The sequence below is a fragment of the Oncorhynchus kisutch genome, linkage group LG20 (genome assembly GCF_002021735.2).
Source record: "Oncorhynchus kisutch isolate 150728-3 linkage group LG20, Okis_V2, whole genome shotgun sequence".
NCBI lineage: Eukaryota > Metazoa > Chordata > Actinopteri > Salmoniformes > Salmonidae > Oncorhynchus > Oncorhynchus kisutch.
Window position 1 is genome coordinate 5,808,411 of NC_034193.2, and position 26,936 is coordinate 5,835,346.

At 45.4% G+C, this 26,936-nt stretch overlaps 2 protein-coding genes across 8 annotated transcripts; one reads left to right on the forward strand and one right to left on the reverse strand.

Annotated features, from left to right (window-relative positions):
- Window positions 1-1,011: 1,011 nt before the first annotated feature.
- Window positions 1,012-9,843, reverse strand: LOC109880596 (coiled-coil domain-containing protein 177). Its single transcript, XM_031798709.1, has 3 exons — window positions 6,664-9,843; window positions 4,302-4,493; window positions 1,012-3,130 (listed from the first exon to the last, which is right to left on the reverse strand). Exons 1-3 carry the CDS (start codon window positions 8,065-8,067, stop codon window positions 2,948-2,950), a joined length of 1,779 nt encoding a protein of 592 aa, XP_031654569.1. The 5' UTR covers window positions 8,068-9,843; the 3' UTR covers window positions 1,012-2,947.
- On the forward strand, window positions 8,912-26,230 carry LOC109880597 (non-structural maintenance of chromosomes element 4 homolog A). 7 transcript variants are annotated; one of them, XM_031798711.1, is made up of 12 exons: window positions 10,272-10,785; window positions 10,969-11,044; window positions 11,350-11,691; window positions 12,307-12,387; window positions 13,082-13,212; window positions 13,373-13,521; window positions 15,352-15,451; window positions 15,879-15,969; window positions 17,625-17,719; window positions 19,672-19,720; window positions 19,831-19,916; window positions 26,025-26,230. In XM_031798711.1, exons 3-12 carry the CDS (start codon window positions 11,451-11,453, stop codon window positions 26,091-26,093), a joined length of 1,092 nt encoding a protein of 363 aa, XP_031654571.1. In that variant the 5' UTR covers window positions 10,272-10,785; window positions 10,969-11,044; window positions 11,350-11,450; the 3' UTR covers window positions 26,094-26,230. The 7 variants fall into 7 exon arrangements, with proteins under 7 accessions (XP_031654576.1, XP_031654571.1, XP_031654574.1 ...); XM_031798714.1 differs by having other exon boundaries at window positions 10,969-11,039; XM_031798716.1 differs by lacking the exons at window positions 10,272-10,785; window positions 10,969-11,044 and adding an exon at window positions 8,912-9,401.
- Window positions 26,231-26,936: the final 706 nt, after the last annotated feature.

The window sequence follows — 26,936 nt, forward strand, 5'->3', positions numbered from 1 at the left end:
GACTGGTACCCAGGCTAGAGGAATGTTATCTAAACAGATTGGTACCCAGGCTAGAGGAATGTTATCTAAACAGACTGGTACCCAGGCTAGAGGAATGTTATCTAAACAGACTGGTACCCAGGCTAGAGGAATGTTATCTAAACAGATTGGTACCCAGGCTAGAGGAATGTTATCTAAACAGACTGGTACACAGGCTAGAGGAATGTTATCTAAACAGACTGGTACCCAGGCTAGAGGAATGTTATCTAAACAGACTGGTACCCAGGCTAGAGGAATGTTATCTAAACAGATTGGTACCCAGGCTAGAGGAATGTTATCTAAACAGACTGGTACCCAGGCTAGAGGAATGTTATCTAAACAGACTGGTACCCAGGCTAGAGGAATGTTATCTAAACAGACTGGTACCCAGGCTAGAGGAATGTTATCTAAACAGACTGGTACCCAGGCTAGAGGAATGTTATCTAAACAGACTGGTACACAGGCTAGAGGAATGTTATCTAAACAGACTGGTACACAGGCTAGAGGAATGTTATCTAAACAGACTGGAACCCAGGCTAGAGGAATGTTATCTAAACAGACTGGTACACAGGCTAGAGGAATGTTATCTAAACAGACTGGTACACAGGCTAGAGGAATGTTATCTAAACAGACTGGAACCCAGGCTAGAGGAATGTTATCTAAACAGACTGGTACACAGGCTAGAGGAATGTTATCTAAACAGACTGGTACCCAGGCTAGAGGAAAACAACTTTTTATCAATACTTTATCATAACTATCCCTGAAAATAATATATAAAATAGCATGACATGTAAATTGTTGATAATAAAGCTAGATTGTTTTTGAATATGTCTGTTCTATTCCGATGTGAGATTTTGCTGTCACTAGCTGTCACCGACAGCTTGTACTGTCACAGGTCAGGGACAATACCACGTCACAGTACTGTTACCAAGAGGTTCTGCACTAGTCGGACGACACAGCATTAAGAGCTGTTCTGTAACAGGACAGCAGAGATCACATTTACACAAGAAAATCTTTATTAAAAGATGTAACAAAAAATACATTTTCAGGATCTAGATGTTACAACAACAAATAAATCACTAGAGAAATACTGGAATAAAGTGTATAAACATTTCCTGAGCAACTATACAATAATAAATACAAACTCTATATCTGAAAAATGATCTTGAAAAAAACGATCCCATTTAAACTACAGTAAAAATGTACAGTAGAACTACAGTATAAATACAGTATAAATACAGTATAAATACAGAAATACAGTATAAATACAGTATAAATACAGAAATACAGTATAAATACAGTATAACTACAGAAATACAGTATAAATACAGTATAAATACAGAAATACAGTATAAATACAGTATAAATACAGAAATACAGTATAAATACAGTATAAATACAGAAATACAGTATAAATACAGTATAAATACAGAAATACAGTATAAATACAGAAATACAGTATAAATACAGAAATACAGTATAAATACAGTATAAATACAGAAATACAGTATAAATACAGTATAAATACAGAAATACAGTATAAATACAGTATAACTACAGAAATACAGTAGAACTACAGTATAACTACAGAAATACAGTATAACTACAGTATAACTACAGAAATACAGTAGAACTACAGTATAACTACAGAAATACAGTAGAACTACAGTATAACTACAGAAATACAGTAGAACTACAGTAGAACTACAGAAATACAGTATAAATACAGAAATACAATACAACTACAGTAGAACTACAGAAATACAGTAGAACTACAGTATAACTACAGAAATACAGTAGAACTACAGTATAACTACAGAAATACAGTAGAACTACAGTATAACTACAGAAATACAGTAGAACTACAGTAGAACTACAGAAATACAGTAGAACTACAGTAGAACTACAGAAATACAGTAGAACTACAGTAGAACTACAGTATAACTACAGAAATACAGTAGAACTACAGTATAACTACAGAAATACAGTACAACTACAGTAGAACTACAGTACATATTTACTATACCATAACTATTCCCAGAGACAGTATATTTTATGTGTGTAGTTAAATCTAGTTCCGGCCTACATTCAAGACCAGGATTGTCTGCAAGTCAAATTGATATCAGCAAGTTACCTAAACTAGTCTAAGCTAATTCTTCCCTTACACAGCAATACAAACATGTTGCAGAATACCTCAATAGATCTGTTGTTTCAGAAGTAGCACCTCGTATTTACTTGCCAATGGAAGAACGACAAGAATCCCAGGTATTAACATAACAAACATGAATGTAGCAAAACAGCCCAGGCCATTTACAAGCTTTGTTGTAGCTCATATCTGGACCGGGCCCTATCAATTTGTACTCTTCTCTTAGTATTTGTGTGTAGTGGTTTGTAATACTACTCTTAGTATTTGTGTGTAGTGGTTTGTAATTACTACTCTTAGTATTTGTGTGTAGTGGTTTGTAATATGACTCTTAGTATTTGTGTGTAGTGGTTTGTAATACTGTACGATTCTTAGTATTTGTGTGTAGTGGTTTGTAATACTACTCTTAGTATTTGTGTGTAGTGGTTTGTAATTACTACTCTTAGTATTTGTGTGTAGTGGTTTGTAATACTACTCTTAGTATTTGTGTGTAGTGGTTTGTAATACTACTCTTAGTATTTGTGTGTAGTGGTTTGTAATACTACTCTTAGTATTTGTGTGTAGTGGTTTGTAATACTACTCTTAGTATTTGTGTGTAGTGGTTTGTAATACTACTCTTAGTATTTGTGTGTAGTGGTTTGTAATACTACTCTTAGTATTTGTGTGTAGTGGTTTGTAATACTACTCTTAGTATTTGTGTGTAGTGGTTTGTAATTACTACTCTTAGTATTTGTGTGTAGTGGTTTGTAATACATCTCTTTAGTGTTTGTGTGTCGTGCTGAATGTTCACATTTTTCCACGGTCCAGCAGGGAGGCAGCTAGCTGAGCCTGCAGAGCCATCTGGTGGAAAGTCCTGCCGTCCGTCGCCTCCCTCACCTTCTCCCTCATATGGAAGGAGGCGCGAGCCACTCTACGAGCCTCCTCCTGCACCTCCTCTCTCTGCCTCTGCAGACGCTCCCTCCGACGCTCCTTCAAATCAAAATCAAACTTTTATTTCATGTACATTTAAAAATCGCTGAGACACTTTACAGTAAAATAATTGAACGTCTGTCCCAAATGGAACCCGGTTCCCTCCAAATGGAACCCGGTTCCCTCCAAATGGAACCCGGTTCCCTCCAAATGGAACCCGGTTCCCTCCAAATGGAACCCGGTTCCCTCCAAATTAAATAAAAGTACCCCTCCCCAACACCACACACCCTACCACACACACTTTTCCTCCAACACCACACACACACACACCTTCTCCAACACCACACACACTTTTTCCCCAACACCACACACACACACACACACCTTCTCCAACACCACACACACCTTCCCCAATACCACACACACCTTCCCCAATACCACACACCCTACCACACACAATTTCCCTCAACACCACACACACACCTTCTCCAACACCACACACACCTTCTCCAACACCACACACCCCTCCCCAACACCACACACACCTTCTCCAACACCACACACACCTTCTCCAACACCACACACACCTTCTCCAACACCACACACACCTTCCCAACACCACACACACCTTCTCCAACACCACACACACCTTCTCCAACACCACACACACCTTCTCCAACACCACACACACCTTCTCCAACACCACACACACCTTCTCCAACACCACACACACCTTCTCCAACACCACACACACACCTTCCCCAAACACCACACACACACCTTCTCCAACACCACACACACACCTTCCCCAAACACCACACACACACCTTCTCCAACACCACACACACCTTCTCCAACACCACACACACCTTCTCCAACACCACACACACCTTCTCCAACACCACACACACCTTCTCCAACACCACACACACCTTCCCCAACACCACACACACCTTCCCCAACACCACACACCTTCCCCAATACCACACACCTTCCCCAACACCACACACACCTTCTCCAACACCACACACACCTTCTCCAACACCACACACACCTTCCCCAACACCACACACCTTCCCCAACACCACACACACCTTCTCCAACACCACACGTCTTCTCCAACACCACACACTCCTTCCCCAACACCACACACTCCTTCTCCAACACCACACACACCTTCCCCAACACCACACACACCTTCTCCAATACCCCCCCCCCCCTAACACCACACCTTCAGGGAGAGGCAGCATTCTCTCAGCTGCTTCTCAGTCTCCTCCTCTCTCTGTACACTGTCTAGGAGGCGCTGGTGGCAGAGGAGTCTCTCTATGTTTTCCTGCTGTGCCCGCTGTGCCCTGCTCCTCCTCTGGGTGTGAGCGTTCTGGCTTGCCTGCTCCATACGACGCTGACTCAGCTGGGCCAGTACCTGGACAAATACAATAGAACGTTATTGTCCGATGTGAGTTGTGTAGGGTTTAAGTGTCTTGCTCGAGCACAACGGCATCAAGTGGCACCTGAGATTCTAATGTCAGTAACCCTCCAGTTGCAGGCTCAATCCTGTCAGATTGTCTCAGCATCACTGGGATTCTGACCCTATATAGCCCCCCTCCCCTCCCCATCTCTCTGCAAAATGTAAAGGGGTTCCCAGGCCTAATATTTAAACTGAGGAAATGTGATCATAATGATTATTTTAGAGATCCACCCTGGACAAGCTAGTAAAGGTCCTAATAAAAAGGCCCCATCCTGCTGAGGTGAGATGCTGGACAGGCTAGTAAAGGTGAGATGCTGGACAGGCTAGTAAAGGTGAGATGCTGGACAGGCTAGTAAAGGTGAGATGCTGGACAGAATAGTAAAGGTGAGATGCTGGACAGGCTAGTAAAGGTGAGATGCTGGGCAGGCTAGTAAAGGTGAGATGCTGGACAGGCTAGTAAAGGTGAGATGCTGGACAGGCTAGTAAAGGTGAGATGCTGGACAGGCTAGTAAAGATGAGATGCTGGACAGGCTAGTAAAGGTGAGATGCTGGACAGGCTAGTAAAGGTGAGATGCTGGACAGGCTAGTAAAGATGAGGTGCTGGACAGGCTAGTAAAGGTGAGATGCTGGACAGGCTAGTAAAGGTGAGATGCTGGACAGAATAGTAAAGGTGAGATGCTGGACAGGCTAGTAAAGGTGAGATGCTGGACAGGCTAGTAAAAGTGAGATGCTGGACAGGCTAGTAAAGGTGAGATGCTGGACAGAATAGTAAAAGTGAGATGCTGGACAGAATAGTAAAGGTGAGATGCTGGACAGGCTAGTAAAGGTGAGATGCTGGACAGGCTAGTAAAGGTGAGATGCTGGACAGGCTAGTAAAGGTGAGATGCTGGACAGAATAGCAAAGGTGAGATGCTGGACAGGCTAGTAAAGGTGAGATGCTGGACAGGCTAGTAAATGTGAGATGCTGGACAGGCTAGTAAAGGTGAGCTGCTGGACAGGCTAGTAAAGGTGAGCTGCTGGACAGGCTAGCAAAGGTGAGATGCTGGACAGGCTAGTAAAGGTGAGATGCTGGACAGGCTAGCAAAGGTGAGATGCTGGACAGGCTAGTAAATCAAATCAAATCAATTTATATAGCCCTTCTTACATCAGCTGATGTCACAAAGTGTTGTACAGAAACCCAGCCTAAAACCCCAAACAGCAAGCAATGCAGGTGTAGAAGCACGGTGGCTAGGGAAAACTCCCTAGAAAGGCCAGAACCTAGGAAGAGAGGAACCAGGCTATGAGGGGTGGCCAGTCCTCTTCTGGCTGTGCCGGGTGGAGATTATAACAGAACATGGCCAAGATGTTCAAATGTTCATAGATGACCAGCATGGTCAAATAATAATAATCACAGTAGTTGTCGAGGGTGCAGCAAGTCAGCAGTCAGGAGTAAATGTCAGTTGGCTTTTCATAGCCGATCATTAATAGTATCTCTACCGCTCCTGCTGTCTCTAGAGAGTTGGTAGTCTTGTCCCATGTGGTCACGCCTCAAGCACTGCAGTGCCTTAGACCGCTGCGCCACTCAGGGGGCCCCATGTCACTTATTTGGAGCAACTCCTGTAGAAAGAAGCACCTTGCCTGCTGGATATAAAACAAGCTACAGCGTTCCCAAAGCACTGGGAAGTCTTGAACGGTCCAGAGCTTCTCTGGTGTTATGTGATCACATTGGGCTGGTTAGTTAAAAACCGAAATAAACAGGAATCCTCTGTTCTCCCCGTTCCAGTTGTTTATGTTTACAATTAAATGTATCACGCTAGAATGTTAACAATCACATTTATGAATGAAATGTTTTCCTATCAGTCTAATTTGCATAAACATTGTGATTGGAAGATGGCAGTGTAGGTTATTAATTGATCTCCTTGAGCTCATTAATGATACAATTTTTCATAATTGAAGACTGCTGAAAGGCCAGTCTTTTTGTCAATGACAAGGAGTGGAATGTTAGCTGAAGAGAACAGTACTCTGGCTATTATAGTATGCCAGGGACTGTGGAAATGTGTGTGCTCACTTTCCAGTATTGTTTATGGCATGTATTATAGTGTACAGTTGTGTGTAGGGTTTACGTATATCTGTGTGATGTCCTTGCCTCTTTCTCTCTGAGCTGCTGTTGGCTGTGCCAGGAGGCTCGGAGCTGGGCCCTCTGGATCTGCTCCTCCTCCCTGGCCGATCTCTCCTGCAGCTCCCTGAGGCGCAACGCCACTGCCTGGGCCCTCTTCTCCCAGGAGCGCTGCAGTTTCTCCTCCAGGGCACTCCTCATCAGCGCCTCCTCCTCCTCCATCTGCTGCTGCACCTCCCTCTTCAGGAGGAGGCATCTGAGATGCTCCCCCTGGTTCTCTTGTTGGAGCCTCTTCCTCTCCCTCCTCTCTCGGATCACCCTGCTCCTCCTGGCCCTCTGCTCCTTCTCCTGCGATAGCTGCACCTCCTTCTCTCTCCCTGCCTGCTCCAGATGCTCCATGTCTTTGAGCAGCTGCTCCTGGAGGCATTTGCGCTCCTCCGCTTCTCTCCTCGCCATCTCTTTCTTGTCTCTTTTCCGCACCTCCTGCTCCTCTGTGAGCCTCCTCCAGCGATCCTCCTGCAGTAGCACCTCCTGCTCGCGCTGACCGGCCAACTCCTTCTCCTGGCGCTCCTTCTGCCTCCTCCGCGCCTCCAGCCCATCCTGCCACCGCTGCATGCTCTTCTCCAGCTCCTTCTTCCTCCTGCGCTCCGCCTGGACCCGTCGCACCTCCTCCTGCCTCCGGGCCTCCTCTCTCTCCTGCTCCTCCTGCTGGCTCAGCATCAGCCTGGTCTGCTTCTCTTGGTGCTTCACCAACATCAGAGCAGCTATCTTACGGTCTTTCTCTGGGACTGTGACATTCATCTTCTTCCTGACGTCTCGAGTGAGCCTCTCCAACTCTCTTTCTGTGGCTGGGGAGTGTCGGAGGTCACCAAGACTTAGGCTGGACACCATCGTGTTCTTGTCAGTTGGTCTCAAGCTGTTTCTGTTTAGTTTTCTGGTGATCGCAGCAGAATAAGAGGACCTGCCATTGCTCACAGATTTCCTTCTGGGAGTGGGGTCCACAGATTGATTAGTTCGCATTCTCAAACCATCACAGGAGTCCTCTCTTGATTTGGGATCTTCGAGAGAGTTCCGACTTTCTACCTCGGCGACAGTTTCGAGGGCAGACAGTTTAAGAGACGGTCGTCTTTCTTTCGTTTCTAAAACAATCTTCTCTCTCTCTTCACGGCACAGCTGCAAAATTCCCCTGCCTTCCTTTTCGTACGCCTCGTACAGAACTGTCAGTGCCTTAAACGGGATATCTGGGTTTACGTTGTCATCAACGAAATCGCTTAGAGATTTTATTAAAAGTTGAACGGGTTTGACGCCGAGTCTTGCACATGATTCCAACGACCGCGGACTGGTTAAAACATACGTGCTGTCCTCGGCGTCCGTCGTATCAAAGTTGTCGAGATCCAAGTGCAGCGCCGGAGACGGCGGACTGCTTTCTCCCATGGCAGCTGGCTAGAGTGCTTATAGCTACTTATCTAACTAGCTAGCGTGCTTACAGCTACTTATCTAACTAGCTAGAGTGCTTATAGCTACTTAAATAGCTAGCTAGAGTGCTTATAGCTACTTAAATAGCCAACTAGAGTGCTTATAGCTACTTAAATAGCCAACTAGAGTGTTTATAGCTACTTAACTAGCTAGCTAGAGTGCTTATGGCTACTTAACTAGCTAGCTAGACTGCTTATTGCTACTTAACTAGCTAGCCAGCTAGAGTGCTTATAGCTACTTAACTAGCTAGCTAGCTAGCATGCTTATAGCTACTTAACTAGCTAACTAACTAGCTAGCTAGAGTGCTTATAGCTACTTAACTAACTAGCTAGCTAGCTAGAGTGCTTATAGCTACTTAACTATCTAGAAAGCTAGAGTGCTTATAGCTACTTAACTAGCTAACTAACTAGCTAGCTAGAGTGCTTATAGCTACTTAACTAGCTAGCTAGCTAGAGTGCTTATAGCTACTTAACTAACTAGCTAGCTAGAGTGCTTATAGGTACTTAACTAAGTAGCTAATTAGAGTGCTTATAGCTACTTAACTAGCTACCTAGCTAGAGTGCTTATTTCTACTTAACTAGCTAACTAACTAGCTAGCTAAAGTGCTTATAGCTACTTAACTAGCTAGCTAGAGTGCTTATAGCTACTTAACTAGCTAGCTAGAGTGCTTATAGCTACTTAACTAGCTAGCTAGAGTGCTTATAGCTACTTAACTAGCTAGCTAGCGTGCTTATAGCTACTTAACTAGCTAGCTAGCTAGCGTGCTTATAGCTACTTAACTAGCTAGCTAGCTAGAGTGCTTATAGCTACTTAACTAGCTAGCTAGAGTGCTTATAGCTACTTAACTAGCTAGCTAGAGTTCTTATAGCTACTTAACTAGCTAGCTAGAGTGCTTATAGCTACTTAACTAGCTAGCTAGCGTGCTTATAGCTACTTAACTAGCTAGCTAGCGTGCTTATAGCTACTTAACTAGCTAGCTAGCTAGAGTGCTTATAGCTACTTAACTAGCTAGCTAGAGTGCTTATAGCTACTTAACTAGCTAGCTAGAGTGCTTATAGCTACTTAACTAGCTAGCTAGCGTGCTTATAGGTACTTAACTAAGTAGCTAACTAGAGTGCTTATAGCTACTTAACTAGCTAGCTAGAGTGCTTATAGCTACTTAACTAGCTAGCTGGGGTGCTTATAGGTACGTAACTAGCTATCTAGCTAGCGTGCTTATAGCTACTTAACTAGCTACCTAGCATTAGCCTTTACTCTGGACACCATCGCATCGCAGACAGGCAAACCAACAGGTACCACAACAACAACAACAACAACAAAATAGCAAGTAAAAGTCGATATTTCTTATGAAATGCGTTCAGTATTTTGATAGCTGTCAAATACGAAGAAGAAGGAGAGAGAGACCTTTCAAAACATTGCCTACCGGTGGAAACTCAGCGACGCTATTTTGTTGTGACCATGGCTGCAAAACCCAAAAGATTTCTCTGGAAAAGAGGGATTATTTTTCCTAATTGCTTATTTCTTCCCAATCGATTATTTCTTCCCATTAGATTATTTCAACCCAATAGATTATTTCCTCACCCACTATCGCTTGACCTTCCCTGGATGGTGTGACCTCTCAGATAGAAAAATTCATCCTCTTGACAGCTCCCATTTCTATTAGGAAATCAAGGGCATTTGTTATTTCTACAATACATGTTTTCACAGTGGACAGACAAGAAAATGGTTTACATTTGTGGTTTTATATATTTTTTTAAATAAAAAATAAATTAATGGTGTTTTTTTTGTCGCCATCGGGTGGTCATTTATAGACATAAACGGAAAGGTACATTCACGCACACGGCGTTTAGGTTTTTGGTTTAACAAAATATCCGAGACGTTTGGATAATTTGACTTTAATGGGGAGGTCTGTTCTGTTTATTCTATTTCACATCAGTATTTACAGTTCTGAACTACCTTATATTTGTATAGTGATAACCTACATAGGTTTAGCAGTGCTTGATTTAGGCCAGAGCAGTCCTGTGCGCTTTATCTGCAAATTCTGGGGGCAACTGAATACCGAGTCTCCTTTATAAAACAAAGTGGCCTATCACCGACCCGGATTCACACATGGCGCCAAAAAAAACGTGATAAAGCTGAATTAAGGCGGGGTCTGGCATTGAATACAAACGGAGGCGGTGCATTCATATCCCGATTCCGCGTTGTTCACGTTTTATTTGACAGTAGCCTATGAATTCCGATGTATATGTGCCACTAGACTGTTCCAGTTTGAGAATGCGCCTAAATACGCTTTTCCAAGTTGTCAAATTAGGGCTTTTATAGTCATGGAAATCAGGGTCCACTCTACCCTTTTGGCGAACCTAAGCGAGTCCCCCTCTTCAACCAAGCGGGCAATTGACGGCCCAGAGAAAATATTGCAGTTTTATAAAAATTTAAAAAAAATCCCAAATCAAGCACTGGTTAATTAACATTCGTTATGGCCCAATATGATGTGTTAGGATATATCTTCAATTCGCGCTGTTCACCAACGTTTAGGAAACGTTTCGATATTGAATGCGACTCCGCAAGTCCTCCGACCAAAACTTCCGCCTTCAAGCAGTCGATTCGTGCCAAACACAGACATGCCTGCAAAAATACACTGATTGACTCTTGAGGGCTCTCAACAAAGCCTCTCCTGTGAGTATGTATATATATATATATTATATGTTATAGTATAAAGTAGATTTTTAGGAAATCGAACATATAAATGATTATGTAGCTAGCAAGTTGTATACCATCTAGTCAAAACCTCCCAATAAGTGGGTGATTTGAAATTGCCATAACTTCTTTATCTGACTGCGGATGATCGCTACGTTAAAGTCAAATTAGGTCAAATTTGTAGCAACAAAACGCAAAGAAAACAACAACAACAACGGGAAAACAGCAAAAATGTAAGGTCAGTATTTTGTACTTAAATAAACATGCATAGTAAACATTTGAAGCTATTAACTGATGTTTAACTAGCTATTTCAGGCACATCTGGATAACCGTGGTGGTCCCAATCATCATATTATAATTGAGTCAATTCAAGTTTGCTAACTGAATTCCCAATAACACTTTCAAATGTCCTTTTTTGAAAATCATTGAGGAAAACATTTAATTGCATTTAGAATCTCAGTTTACATCCTGAATTCAAATTGACCTCAACCTTGCTGAATACTAAGCTAACCATCTCATCAACACTTTGTCCCCTCACCTTAGCTTGAAAGAGGGGCGAACCCAAAAGGATAGAGGAGGGCGGACGACCGACCAACCAACCAATCAACTGACCGCACAAAATACCAAAAACACCCGTATCCAAGATGAGGCGAGCCAGCCGAGGGGATGAATCTGGTACCGGTGCTCCCCGTCAGAACGGTGTGTCTGGGGGGAGAGGCGGCGCCAGAGGAGCGGCTGCGGATCGGGGGGATACAGTAGCCGGCGGCGGCGGTGATGATGATGAGGCCGGGTGCAGCCCAGCAGACATGCAGGATGAGGACAATGATCCGGCGCGGAGGAGAGAGATCAGGAGCAAGTACAGGGACCTCATCAACTCTGTTCAACGTGAGTAATGGATACGAGGGTCTGCTAAATGACTCCAATGAAATGCAAAGGTAGTGGGGACTGTCTGGAAATGGTATCCGTTGGCCGTTGGCCACAACACTTTTCAAAAACGGTCTTCTCCTTGTCATTGATTTTAAAAGTATTATATAAGCATTGGCTGGAACAACAACAACAAACAAAAATCTGTGATGGGGCGTGTGTAAGGGTCCACTTCGGGAGAAGGGTGGAGAATCTGGAGGCAGATGCCGGCCTGTGACAGGGTTTGTGTTAAAACTCCCAGGTGCCTGGACACCTGGCAGGTTAAAAGGTCCAGTAGGTAACTTTGTGGGCAACCTGACCAAATTCACATAGAAATGTGATTTCTAGATCTGTTATTCTCATTGAAAGCAAGTCTAAAACATCAGCTTCAAACGGCTGAACACACTAGTTGTATTTTGGATCTATTTCACAGCGGTTTACATTGTACAATGATTCTCTACATGACTTGTTTTGCCATATTATATCATTTTTATTAGGCGAATGTGATCTCATTTTATCAACCAGGAAATGGGGGAGTAATTTCTACCTGTTGTACCTTTTTTGTTAACCAATCTATTTCTTCTCTCTTCTTCCCAGAGAACAGAGAGGACATGTTGAGTCCCACCAACAACAAACTGACAGATGTGTTGGAGGAGGCCAACAAACTGTTTGCAGAAGGTATGATAGGATCTGTCATCATGCTTCCTTCCTTCCTCGAAGTAACCACTGATCTAACATAGTCAGATTGGTGAGAGCTAACCCCTGCTTTAACCTATCTAGTAATGTCTAAATCAGTGGTTATTCAGAGGAAGGATGTTATACTATCTTAATCGAATAGCCTCCCTGTCTTCTTCTTCCTCCCTGTCTTCTTCTTCCTCCCTGTCTTCTTCTTCCTCCCTGTCTACTTCTTCTTCCTCCCTGTCTACTTCTTCTTCCTCCCTGTCTACTTCTTCTTCCTCCCTGTCTACTTCTTCTTCCTCCCTGTCTACTTCTTCCTCCCTGTCTTCTTCTTCTTCCTCCCTGTCTTCTTCTTCTTCCTCCCTGTCTTCTTCTTCTTCCTCCCTGTCTTCTTCTTCTTCCTCCCTGTCTTCTTCTTCTTCCTCCCTGTCTTCTTCTTCTTCCTCCCTGTCTACTTCTTCTTCCTCCCTGTCTACTTCTTCTTCCTCCCTGTCTACTTCTTCTTCCTCCCTGTCTACTTCTTCTTCCTCCCTGTCTACTTCTTCTTCCTCCCTGTCTACTTCTTCTTCCTCCCTGTCTACTTCTTCTTCCTCCCTGTCTACTTCTTCTTCCTCCCTGTCTTCTTCTTCTTCCTCCCTGTCTTCTTCTTCTACTTCTTCTTCCTCACTGTTCTGTTTTGTCTCCTCTCTCCCAGTCCGTCAGGCCCGTGAAGCGGCTTTAGATGCCCAGCTCCTGGTGCTGGCTACAGACCTGGGGAAGGAGAAGGCCAGCCAGCTACACGCAGAGGGATCAGCCTTCGACCCCGCAGCCTTTGCTGAACACCTGGTAATGAGGAATGGGGAGGATGGTGGGGGAGGAGGAATGGGGAGTTAGAGGAGGAGGAATGGGGAGGAGGAGGAGGAGGATGGGGGAGGTGATGAAGGTGGAGGTTACTGGTTGTCAGATTGCTAACCCTTTATCCTTTATGTGTCCGTTGGTCCACCAGCTGTCATTCATGGGTCTGAATCGCCTGGAGGAGGAAGATGAAGATGTGGAGGGTGGAGCGAGCGGCGGGTACCTCCCCCAGGACGCCTGGCAGAGGGTCGCTAACAGAGCTCAGCGCTGCTTCAGGACTGCCCCCTCTTTCCATTATATGTAAGTGTGTGTTTAGAGAGCAGAGGGTAGCAGAGGGTAGCAGAGGGTAGCAGAGGGTAGCAGAGGGTAGCAGAGCTCAGTGCTGCCCCCTCTTTCCACTGTGTGTTTAGAGAGCAGAAGGTAGCAGAGCTCAGTGCTGCCCCCTCTTTCCACTGTGTGTTTTAGAGAGCAGAAGGTAGCAGAGCTCAGTGCTGCCCCCTCTTTCCACTGTGTGTTTTAGAGAGCAGAAGGTAGCAGAGCTCAGTGCTGCCCCCTCTTTCCACTGTGTGTGTGTGTGTGTGTGTGTGTGTTTAGAGAGCAGAAGGTAGCAGAGCTCAGTGCTGCCCCCTCTTTCCACTGTGTGTTTTAGAGAGCAGAGGGTAGCAGAGCTCAGTGCTGCCCCCTCTTTCCACTGTGTGTTTTAGAGAGCAGAAGGTAGCAGAGCTCAGTGCTGCTCCCTCTTTCCACTGTGTGTTTTAGAGAGCAGAAGGTAGCAGAGCTCAGTGCTGCCCCCTCTTTCCACTGTGTGTTTTAGAGATCAGAAGGTAGCAGAGCTCAGTGCTGCCCCCTCTTTCCACTGTGTGTTTTAGAGAGCAGAAGGTAGCAGAGCTCAGTGCTGCCCCCTCTTTCCACTGTGTGTTTTAGAGAGCAGAAGGTAGCAGAGCTCAGTGCTGCCCCCTCTTTCCACTGTGTGTTTTAGAGAGCAGAAGGTAGCAGAGCTCAGTGCTGCCCCCTCTTTCCACTGTGTGTGTGTGTGTTTAGAGAGCAGAGGGTAGCAGAGCTCAGTGCTGCCCCCTCTTTCCAGTGTGTGTGTGTTTAGAGAGCAGAGGGTAGCAGAGCTCAGTGCTGCCCCCTCTTTCCAGTGTGTGTGTTTAGAGAGCAGAGGGTAGCAGAGCTCAGTGCTGCTCCAGGACTGCCCCCTCTTTCCACTGTGTGTGTGTGTGTGTGTGTGTTTAGAGAGCAGAGGGTAGCAGAGCTCAGTGCTGCCCCCTCTTTCCAGTGTGTGTGTGTGTGTTTAGAGAGCAGAGGGTAGCAGAGCTCAGTGCTGCTCCAGGACTGCCCCCTCTTTCCACTGTGTGTGTGTGTGTTTAGAGAGCAGAGGGTAGCAGAGCTCAGTGCTGCCCCCTCTTTCCAGTGTGTGTGTGTGTGTGTGTGTTTAGAGAGCAGAAGGTAGCAGAGCTCAGTGCTGCTCCAGGACTGCCCCCTCTTTCCACTGTGTGTGTGTGTGTGTGTGTGTGTGTGTGTGTGTGTGTGTGTGTGTGTGTGTGTGTGTGTGTTTAGAGAGCAGAGGGTAGCAGAGCTCAGTGCTGCCCCCTCTTTCCAGTGTGTGTGTGTGTGTTTAGAGAGCAGAAGGTAGCAGAGCTCAGTGCTACTCCAGGACTGCCCCCTCTTTCCACTGTGTGTGTGTGTGTGTGTGTGTGTGTGTGTGTGTGTGTGTGTGTGTGTGTGTGTGTGTGTGTGTGTGTGTGTGTGTGTGTGTGTGTGTGTGTTTAGAGAGCAGAAGGTAGCAGAGCTCAGTGCTACTCCAGGACTGCCCCCTCTTTCCAGTGTGTGTGTGTGTGTGTGTGTGTTTAGAGAGCAGAAGGTAGCAGAGCTCAGTGCTACTCCAGGACTGCCCCCTCTTTCCACTGTATGTGAATCAGGGTGTTTGAGGGCATCAGTTTCCGCATGGCGAGGCCCAGAAGTGCTACTATTGATCACATAACAAGTCGTTTGATTTGTCGATCAGTGATTCTGCAAACGCAAACATCATCCTCCACCTCTTTGAGTCAAAAGTGACCGCTCACTTAAATATACACGAGAAAATGTTTAAAAACTCTCTTTCTAACTCTGGTGTTGTCTCTCTACCAGGATGGGATCGTTCCTGGCTGAGCTACCTCCGCCTCGCCAGAGGGTAGAGAGACAGAGGAAAGTCCCCGGGAAGGAGGCCAAGAGGATCATGCCCACTCAGGTCTCCGGCTTTCACACTGTTGTGCTGACTCTGGGGGAGTCACCAGGCCATCCCAGTACACCGTGGTTTGGTCTGGCTTGGCTGTGTATTATCCAGTATTGTGATATGGCCTTTTTGGTGTTTTATATAGTTACTATATAATAGGGAAAAGGAGATCAGTTTGATGAGTCAGGATGTAATGTGTTTAATATGTCTGTCCATCTGTTGACGATGACAAACATACAATCAATAATACAGTATAAACAAGTCTATATACGATGTGAGCAAATGAGGTGAGATAAGGGGGAAGCTTCCCTGGTTTTTAACTGTATATTTCTGCTTTGGGAAAAAATAAAAATAAAAAATAAATGTTTACGTCAAGGAGACTAACCTGGTTAATTAAATGTTAAATGAAGTTATCCATATTTTATGTCATTGTCTGTTCCAGTTGAAGAGAATGGAGGAGTCTCACCAGGAAGCTACAGAGAAGGAGGTAGAGAGGATTCTGGGATACCTGCGGAGCTACTTCTTTGACGACCGTAAGTCATGGCTCTTATTATTCTAATAACATATTTATATAGCGCTTTTTCAAGGACCCAAAGTCTCTTTACAATTGAAGACCGACTAGGGGGAGGGACCTTAGAGCCTCTAGGGGGAGGGACCTTAGAGCCTCTAGGGGGAGGGACCTTAGAGCCTCTAGGGGGAGGGACCTTAGAGCCTCTAGGGGGAGGGACCTTAGAGCCTCTAGGGGGAGGGACCTTAGAGCCTCTAGGGGGAGGGACCTTAGAGCCTCTAGGGGGAGGGACCTTAGAGCCTCTAGGGGGAGGGACCTTAGAGCCTCTAGGGGGAGGGACCTTAGAGCCTCTAGGGGGAGGGACCTTAGAGCCTCTAGGGGGAGGGACCTTAGAGCCTCCGCTCCAATGGGCTTCGAGAGGAATCAACGATTTGTTGACTAGTAACATTTCTGAAAATATGTTTGTTAAATAGAGAATTACAATCAGAAAAACAAAAGTCCAAACTGTATGTCTCTGTAGCATGTATGGTTTGAAAGTTACAGGCGATTTACTCTGAGAATTTAGAATGATTAGAGGGAATATCATTTCATTATAGCCAAGAGGTCAAAAGTGGTCCCTGGTATAGAACAAGAAGGCCCCGCCCACTGTTAAAGCTCCCAATTCACAACTTTATTGACAACCGCTTCCATCCAAAAGGAATCCTCGTCTCGGTCACTGCTCGGGTAGAACTCGCCGCTCGGTGGGCGGAACGGCCGCTAACTTCCAACAGCAACTGACAAGCTAGCTAGTGTGGCTGCAGGTTCGTGTGTGGTAACATGAGCTGTTTCTAAATGAAACCCAAGAAATCCAAAACTAAATGTAGCCTATACTGTAGCCGAACCAGAAGAGAACCTGTTCCATCCTCCCGATGGTGCTGGTTTTTACGCAGATTCTGCCATGAAGGTCCTAAAGTCGCTAATAGGCTACAACAGAGGTCGGCGACCTTGGAGTGCTAAGTTATCGTAGCATTTTCGACTGATCTCCCCCGCCAGTTAGGATTGTTATATGCAAATTTTCGTGGAACAGTTTCATTTAATTTATCTTATAATTTATTTATAATTTAAATTTATAATTTATAAATAGTCTTCATATCTCAAAATGTGTATTTATGTGGTTAATCAAAACTCTAAATGATACAGACCTATAAAAAAAGTAACTACTATTACCATTTGTTTACTATGTAGAAGTAACTTGGGTCGGTCCACTGAGACAGGAGTGAATCAGATGGGTGTCTCGTGTGCCATACATTTGGTCGACCAACAGCCTATCGACCGAGAAATCGATCAGTCGTCTAAATGGGATCAGCCCTACCGTTCTTATTTCATCAGCACTGTAAAGGACAAGCATATTAAGGGTATACTAGTGTAGAGAACAATCTAATGATTTAATTGTATGCCATTCATAATGGCATAGGCTAAAGAAAACAACAAGGTTTAGGCATTAATTTACTAGCACCTTCTTAAAATGACCCGTATTTCACTACATTCTAGATTCTAGAGTAGTGAATTAACATCCTATAAGGTGTAACAAAATGTTTTATAAAAACTCTGTTGACATTTTTAGAATTAGGTTAGAAATGATTTGATATTAGTTGGTTAAAGAGCTATTTGTGATGTACCTTTCTCCCCGTGTATCTCCAGCCACATCTCCCATCTCCTACTATGAGTTTGTCATAGACCCCACCTCCTTCTCCCGCTCTGTGGAGAACATCTTCCACACCTCCTTCCTGGTCAGGGTGAGTGGTTTATCCTGCAGGCATTACATTCAGGTCAGGATGAGGAGTGGTTTATCCTGCAGGCATTACATTCAGGTCAGGATGAGGAGTGGTTTATCCTGGAGGCATTACATTCAGGTCAGGATGAGGAGTGGTTTATCCTGCAGGCATTACATTCAGGTCAGGATGAGGAGTGGTTTATCCTGCAGGCATTACATTCAGGTCAGGATGAGGAGTGGTTTATCCTGGAGGCATTACATTCAGGTCAGGATGAGGAGTGGTTTATCCTGCAGGCATTACATTCAGGTCAGGATGAGGAGTGGTTTATCCTGGAGGCATTACATTCAGGTCAGGATGAGGAGTGGTTTATCCTGCAGGCATTACATTCAGGTCAGGATGAGGAGTGGTTTATCCTGGAGGCATTACATTCAGGTCAGGATGAGGAGTGGTTTATCCTGCAGGCATTACATTCAGGTCAGGATGAGGAGTGGTTTATCCTGCAGGCATTACATTCAGGTCAGGATGAGGAGTGGTTTATCCTGGAGGCATTACATTCAGGTCAGGATGAGGAGTGGTTTATCCTGCAGGCATTACATTCAGGTCAGGATGAGGAGTGGTTTATCCTGCAGGCATTACATTCAGGTCAGGATGAGGAGTGGTTTATCCTGGAGGCATTACATTCAGGTCAGGATGAGGAGTGGTTTATCCTGCAGGCATTACATTCAGGTCAGGATGAGGAGTGGTTTATTCTGGTCAGGGTGAAGAGGGGTTTAATTCTGGTCAGGGTGAAGAGGGGTATAATTCTGGTCAGGGTGAAGAGGGGTTTAATTCTGGTCAGGGTGAAGAGGGGTTTAATTCTGGTCAGGGTGAAGAGGGGTTTAATTCTGGTCAGGGTGAAGAGGGGTTTAATTCTGGTCAGGGTGAAGAGGGGTTTAATTCTGGTCAGGGTGAAGAGGGGTTTAATTCTGGTCAGGGTGAAGAGGGGTTTAATTCTGGTCAGGGTGAAGAGGGGTTTAATTCTGGTCAGGGTGAAGAGGGGTTTAATTCTGGTCAGGGTGAAGAGGGGTTTAATTCTGGTCAGGGTGAAGAGGGGTTTAATTCTGGTCAGGGTGAAGAGGGGTTTAATTCTGGTCAGGGTGAAGAGGGGTTTAATTCTGGTCAGGGTGAAGAGGGGTTTAATTCTGGTCAGGGTGAAGAGGGGTTTAATTCTGGTCAGGGTGAAGAGGGGTTTAATTCTGGTCAGGGTGAAGAGGGGTTTAATTCTGGTCAGGGTGAAGAGGGGTTTAATTCTGGTCAGGGTGAAGAGGGGTTTAATTCTGGTCAGGGTGAAGAGGGGTTTAATTCTGGTCAGGGTGAAGAGGGGGGTTTATTCTGGTCAGGGTGAAGAGGGGTTTATTCTGGTCAGGGTGAAGAGGGGTTTATTCTGGTCAGGGTGAAGAGGGGGGTTTATTCTGGTCAGGGTGAAGAGGGGGGTTTATTCTGGTGGGGGATCACATTATCATACTGAAATGTAGATCCTCACTGTGTTTGGGCTAGTCCCTGGATAGGAAGTGTGTTTGGACTAGTCCCTGGATAGGAGGAAGTGTGTTTGAACTAGTCCCTGGATAGGAAGTGTGTTTGGACTAGTCCCTGGATAGGAAGTGTGTTTGGACTAGTCCCTGGATAGGAAGTGTGTTTGGGCTAGTCCCTGGATAGGAGGAAGTGTGTTTGGGCTCGTCCCTGGATAGGAGGAAGTGTGTTTGAACTAGTCCCTGGATAGGAAGTGTGTTTGGACTAGTCCCTGGATAGGAAGTGTGTTTGGGCTAGTCCCTGGATAGGAGGAAGTGTGTTTGGACTAGTCCCTGGATAGGAAGTGTCAGCTAGATGTTATTATTAGATAGCAGGAAGCCACTTCAAGGCACTGCTGTCTCTAACACTTCTCCTATTGATATGTCACGTGGATGGTTGGTGACGGCGTTGTTTGTGTTTCTCAGGATGGTTTGGCGAAAATGTACCTGGATAATCACAAACTTCCTTGTATCGGTAAGAGAGAACCTCCCATTGTGACAAAATTACTTTTCTTGTTAAGCTGTTTTTTACACGATAGTGTTGACAGTTCGTAAGCCATCATTAACGTGTCTTATCTCTGACAGCCCCTGTGGAAGAAGGGGAAGTGGAGGCTGGAGGAGCATCTAACAGGCAGCAGTGTGTCATCTCTATCAGCCCCAAGAGCTGGAAGGTAACACACACCCACTGGGACAGGGACACACACACACTGGGACAGGGACACACACTGGGACAGGGACACACACACACTGGGACAGGGACACACACACACTGGGACAGGGACAAACACACACACTGGGACAGGGACAAACACACACACTGGGACAGGGACACACACACTGGGACAGGGACAAACACACACACTGGGACAGGGACAAACACACACTGGGACAGGGACACACACACTGGGACAGGGACACACACACTGGGACAGGGACACACACACTGGGACAGGGACACACACTGGGACAGGGACACACACACACACACACACTGGGACAGGGACACACACTGGTACATGGACACACACTGGGACAGGGCAAACACTGGGACACACACACTGGGACAGGGACACACACACCCACTGAGGCACTGACAAACACACACTGGGACAGAACAAATACACATTGGGACAGGGACAAACACACACACCTACTGGGACAGGGGGACACACACCCACTGGGACAGGGACACACACCCACTGGGACAGAACACACACCCACTGGGACAGAACACACACACCCACTGGGACAGAACACACACACCCACTGGGACAGAACACACACACCCATTGGGACAGAACACACACACCCATTGGGACAGAACACACACACCCATTGGGACAGAACACACACACCCACTGGGACAGGGTCACACACACCCACTGGGACAGGGACACACACACCCACTGGGACAGGGACACACACACCCACTGGGACAGGGACACACACACCCACTGGGACAGGGACACACACACCCACTGGGACAGGGACACACACACACACTGGGCCAGGGACACACACACACACACTGGGACAGGGACACACACCCACTGGGACACGTACACACACACACACACACTGGGACACGTACACACACCCACTGGGACAGGGACACACATACCCACGGGGACAGGGACACACATACCCACGGGGACAGGGACACACATACACACTGGGACAGGGACACACATACACACTGGGACAGGGACACACATACACACTGGGACAGGGACACACATACACACTGGGACAGGGACACACATACACACTGGGACAGGGACACACATACACACTGGGACAGGGACACACATACACACTGGGACAGGGACACACATACACACTGGGACAGGGACACACATACACACTGGGACAGGGACACATACACACTGGGACAGGGACAAATACACACTGGGACACGGACAAATACACACTGGGACACGGACAAATACACACTGGGACAGGGTCACATACACACTGGGACAGGGTCACATACACACTGGGACAGGGTCACACTGGGACAGGGACACACACTGGGACAGGGTCACACACTGGGACACACACACACACACTGGGACAGGGACACACTGGGACAGGGACACACTCTGGGACAGGGACACACTCTGGGACAGGGACACACTGGGACAGGGACACACACACTGGGACAGGGACACACACTGGGACAGGGGCACACACACACCCACTGAGACTGAACACACACACACTGGGACAGGGACACACACTGGGACAGGGACACACACTGGGACAGGGACAAACTGTGACAGGGACACACACTGGGACAGGGACACACACACACACACACACCCACTGAGACTGAACACACACACACTGGGACAGTTACACACTGGGACAGGGACACACACTGGGACAGGGACACACACACACACACCCACTGGGACAGAACACACATACACACTGATTTTTAGCATAGTTTCTTGTAATTCTCTCTCCGTATATAATTTTGTCTATAACAGTAGAGTAGCACCCTGTATTATCAGCGTTTCCAACAGCGGTTAAGAAATATATTACCTTCAACAGTGTTGCCTACCTCTTGTGATCAAAGACGTTACCGTTTTGGGATAATTAGTGTCGTAAAAGCAATTAGCATGTTTGACATTTCAGTGGACTTTCTAACAACGATCAGCTTTTTGTTAAGCGGTTTAGCCCCCCCCCCCAAAAAGTACGTCCCCAGTTATTGGCATACGGGCCCCAGTTATTGGCATACGGGCCCCAGTTATTGGCATACGGGCCCCAGTTATTGGCATACGGGCCCCAGTTATTGGCATACGTGCCCCAGTTATTGGCATACGGGCCCCAGTTATTGGCATACGGGCCCCAGTTATTGGCATACGGGCCCCAGTTATTGGCATACGGGCCCCAGTTATTGGCATACGGGCCCCAGTTATTGGCATACGGGCCCCAGTTATTGGCATACGGGCCCCAGTTATTGGCCACCTTACTATTTTGTTAATTAAATGAATTTACACTGCTCAAAACAATAAAGGGAACACTGAAACAACACAATGTAACTCCAAGTCAATCACACTTCTGTGAAATCAAACTGTCCACTTAGGAAGCAACACTGATTGACAATACATTTCACATGCTGTTGTGCAAATGGAATAGACAACAGGTGGAAATTATAGGCAATTAGCAAGAATAAAGGGAACACTAAAATAACACATCCTAGATCTGAATGAATGAAATATTCTTAATAAATACTTTTTTCTTTACATAGTTGAATGTGCTGACAACAAAATCACACAAGAATTATCAATGGAAATCAAATGTATCAACCCATGGAGGTCTGTATTTGGAGTCACGCTCAAAATTAAAGTGGAAAACCACACTACAGGCTGATCCAACTTTGATGTAATGTCCTTAAAACAAGTCAAAATGAGGCTCAGTAGTGTGTGTGGCCTCCACATGCCTGTATGACCTCCCTACAACGCCTGGGCATGCTCCTGATGAGGTGGCGGATGGTCTCCTGAGGGATCTCCTCCCAGACCTGGACTAAAGCATCCGCCAACTCCTGGACAGTCTGTGGTGCAACGTGGCGTTGGTGGATGGAGCGAGACATAATGTCCCAGTTGTGCTCAATTGGATTCAGGTCTGGGGAACGGGCTGGCCAGTCCATAGCATCAATGCCTTCCTCTTGCAGGAACTGCTGACACACTCCAGCCACATGAGGTCTAGCATTGTCTTGTATTAGGAGGAACCCAGGGCCAACCGCACCAGCGTATGGTCTCACAAGGGGTCTGAGGATCTCATCTCGGTGCCTAATGGCAGTCAGGCTACCTCTGGCAAGCACATGGAGGGCTGTGCGGCCCCCCAAAGAAATGCCACCCCACACCATGACTGACCCACCGCCAAACCGGTCATTCTGGAGGATGTTGCAGGCAGCAGAACGTTCTCCACGGCGTCTCCAGACTCTGTCACGTCTGTAACGTCCTCAGTGTGAACCTGCTTTCATCTGTGAAGAGCACAGGGCGCCAGTGGCGAATTTGCCAATCTTGGTGTTCTCTGGACGTCGGGCCCTCATACCACCCTCATGGACTCTGTTTCTGACCGTTTGAGCAGACACATGCACATTTGTGGCCTGCTGGAGGTCATTTTGCAGGGCTCTGGCAGTGCTCCTCCTTGCACAAAGGCAGAGGTAGCGGTCCTGCTGCTGGGTTGTTGCCCTCCTACGGCCTCCTCCACGTCTCCTGATGTACTGGCCTGTCTCCTGGTAGCGCCTCCATGCTCTGGACGCTACGCTGACTGACACAGCAAACCTTCTTGCCACAGCTCGCATTGATGTCCCATCCTGGATGAGCTGCACTACCTGAGCCACTTGTGTGGGTTGTAGACTCCGTCTCATGCTACCACTAGAGTGAAAGCACCGCCAGCATTCAAAAGTGACCAAAACATCAGCCAGGAAGCATAGGAACTGAGAAATGGTCTGTAGTCACAACCTGCAGAACCACTCTTTTATTGGGGGTGTCTTCCATTCTCACAACAGCATGTGAAATGTATTGTCAATCAGTGTTGCTTCCTAAGTGGACAGTTTGATTTCACAGAAGTGTAATTGACTTGGAGTTACATTGTGTTGTTTAAGTGTTCCCTTTATTTTTTTTGAGCAGTGTATATATATACAGTGCCTTGCGAAAGTGTTCGGCCCCCTTGAACTTTGCGACCTTTTGCCACATTTCAGGCTTCAAACATAAAGATATAAAACTGTATTTTTTTGTGAAGAATCAACAAGAAGTGGGACACAATCATGAAGTGGAACGACATTTATTGGATATTTCAAACTTTTTTAACAAATCAAAAACTGAAAAATTGGGCGTGCAAAATTATTCAGCCCCCTTAAGTTAATACTTTGTAGCGCCACCTTTTGCTGCGATTTCAGCTGTAAGTCGCTTGGGGTATGTCTCTATCAGTTTTGCACATCGAGAGACTGAAATTTTTTCACATTCCTCCTTGCAAAACAGCTCGAGCTCAGTGAGGTTGGATGGAGAGCATTTGTGAACAGCAGTTTTCAGTTCTTTCCACAGATTCTCGATTGGATTCAGGTCTGGACTTTGACTTGGCCATTCTAACACCTGGATATGTTTATTTTTTAACCATTCCATTGTAGATTTTGCTTTATGTTTTGGATCATTGTCTTGTTGGAAGACAAATCTCTGTCCCAGTCTCAGGTCTTTTGCAGACTCCATCAGGTTTTCTTCCAGAATGGTCCTGTATTTGGCTCCATCCATCTTCCCATCAATTTTAACCATCTTCCCTGTCACTGCTGAAGAAAAGCAGGCCCAAACCATGATGCTGCCACCACCATGTTTGACAGTGGGGATGGTGTGTTCAGGGTGATGAGCTGTGTTGCTTTTTACGCCAAACATAACGTTTTGCATTGTTGCCAAAAAGTTCAATTTTGGTTTCATCTGACCAGAGCACCTTCTTCCACATGTTTGGTGTGTCTCCCAGGTGGCTTGTGGCAAACTTTAAACAACACTTTTTATGGATATCTTTAAGAAATGGCTTTCTTCTTGCCACCAGATTTGTGCAATATACGACTGATTGTTGTCCTATGGACAGAGTCTCCCACCTCAGCTGTAGATCTCTGCAGTTCATCCAGAGTGATCATGGGCCTCTTGGCTGCATCTCTGATCAGTCTTCTCCTTGTATGAGCTGAAAGTTTAGAGGGACGGCCAGGTCTTGGTAGATTTGCAGTGGTCTGATACTCCTTCCATTTCAATATTATCGCTTGCACAGTGCTCCTTGGGATGTTTAAAGCTTGGGAAATCTTTTTGTATCCAAATCCGGCTTTAAACTTCTTCACAACAGTATCTCGGACCTGCCTGGTGTGTTCCTTGTTCTTCATGATGCTCTCTGCGCTTTTAACGGACCTCTGAGACTATCACAGTGCAGGTGCATTTATACGGAGACTTGATTACACACAGGTGGATTGTATTTATCATCATTAGTCATTTAGGTCAACATTGGATCATTCAGAAATCCTCACTGAACTTCTGGAGAGAGTTTGCTGCACTGAAAGTAAAGGGGCTGAATAATTTTGCACGCCCAATTTTTCAGTTTTTGATTTGTTAAAAAAGTTTGAAATATCCAATAAATGTCGTTCCACTTCATGGTTGTATCCCACTTGTTGTTGATTCTTCACAAAAAAATACAGTTTTATATCTTTATGTTTGAATCCTGAAATGTGGCAAAAGGTCGCAAAGTTCAAGGGGGCCGAATATTTTCGCAAGGCACTGTAGATATATATATACATATAACTTTTTTGAAAACTCTCAAAACCTCATTTAACATAAACTGCAATGATCGGTGGTCAGCTAGCTAGAAGGGTATCTTCAGTTGCAACCTATTTAAATGTTGAGCTCGGTCATTTAATCCTCCAACCACTAGAGGGTGTCTGAAGTTGGTGGGAAAATTAGCTAGAGTTGTTTGTTGTTGATGATGTTGTTATATGACAAGATGATCAACTGTTTTCTTCTGGAGGAGTTGATGATGTTATATCACAAGATGATCAACTGTTTTCTTCTGGAGGAGTTGATGATGTTATATGACAAGATGATCAACTGTTTTCTTCTGAAGGAGTTGGATGATGATGATGATGATGTTATATGACAAGATGATCAACTGTTTTCTTCTGAAGGAGTTGGATGATGATGATGATGATGTTATATGACAAGATGATCAACTGTTTTCTTCTGAAGGAGTTGGATGATGTTTTCTTCTGTTCTCTTTCTCTCTCTCTCTAGGAGTTAATTGAGGCCTTTGATATCACCGAGCCACTGATCCATGCTCCCAGCACACAGCACACAGAATGATGCTGATATAACAGCTATTTCCTTTTAAAACATTAGAGAATTTTATCGACTTTAACTTTAGCTATAAATATTAGTTTTCTATTCATAGGTCTTGTTCGCGGTTTTTTGTATTATTTGATTAAAGAGAGTGAACCCAAGACAGTGATTGTGTGTTTGACTTCAAGGAAGAAAATGAGGGTGATCTACACATCCTCAACATATATTTTGCTGAGCTAACACATCACAATCAGATCAAGGAATGAGAGATTATTGCTGTTCGTCAGGACTTCTTTTCCTGGTACCCAGATATACAAGGTTTTTGCTTTGCAGAAGTCTTCAAGCCTATAGTTCCCCACAGTCCTTTTGGCCAAAGGGTTTAGATGTTCCTGCTAGCCTGCTGTGATTTTAATGCATTCCTGTGTTGTGTGTGTTTAGGTGGAAATCATTCATGTGTAACTGCAGGTAAATAATGGGTTTAGAGGGGACGTTTCAGTTTCATCAGGTAAATAATGGGTTTAGAGGGGACGTTTCAGTTTCAACATGTAAATAATGAGTTTCAGAGGGGACGTTTCAGTTTCAACATGTAAATAATGGGTGTATAGGGGATGTTTCAGTTTCAACATGTAAAGAATGATGAAGAGGGGATGTTTCAGTTTCATCGTGTAAATAATGGGTTTAGAGGGGACGTTTCATCATGTAAATAATGGGTGCATAGGGGACGTTTCAGTTTCAACATGTAAATAATGGGTTAAAAGGGGACATTTCAGTTTCAATAGGGGACGTTTCAGTTTCTTCAGGTAAATGGGTTTATAGGGGACGTTTCAGTTTCATCATGTAAATAATGGGTTAAAAGGGGACATTTCA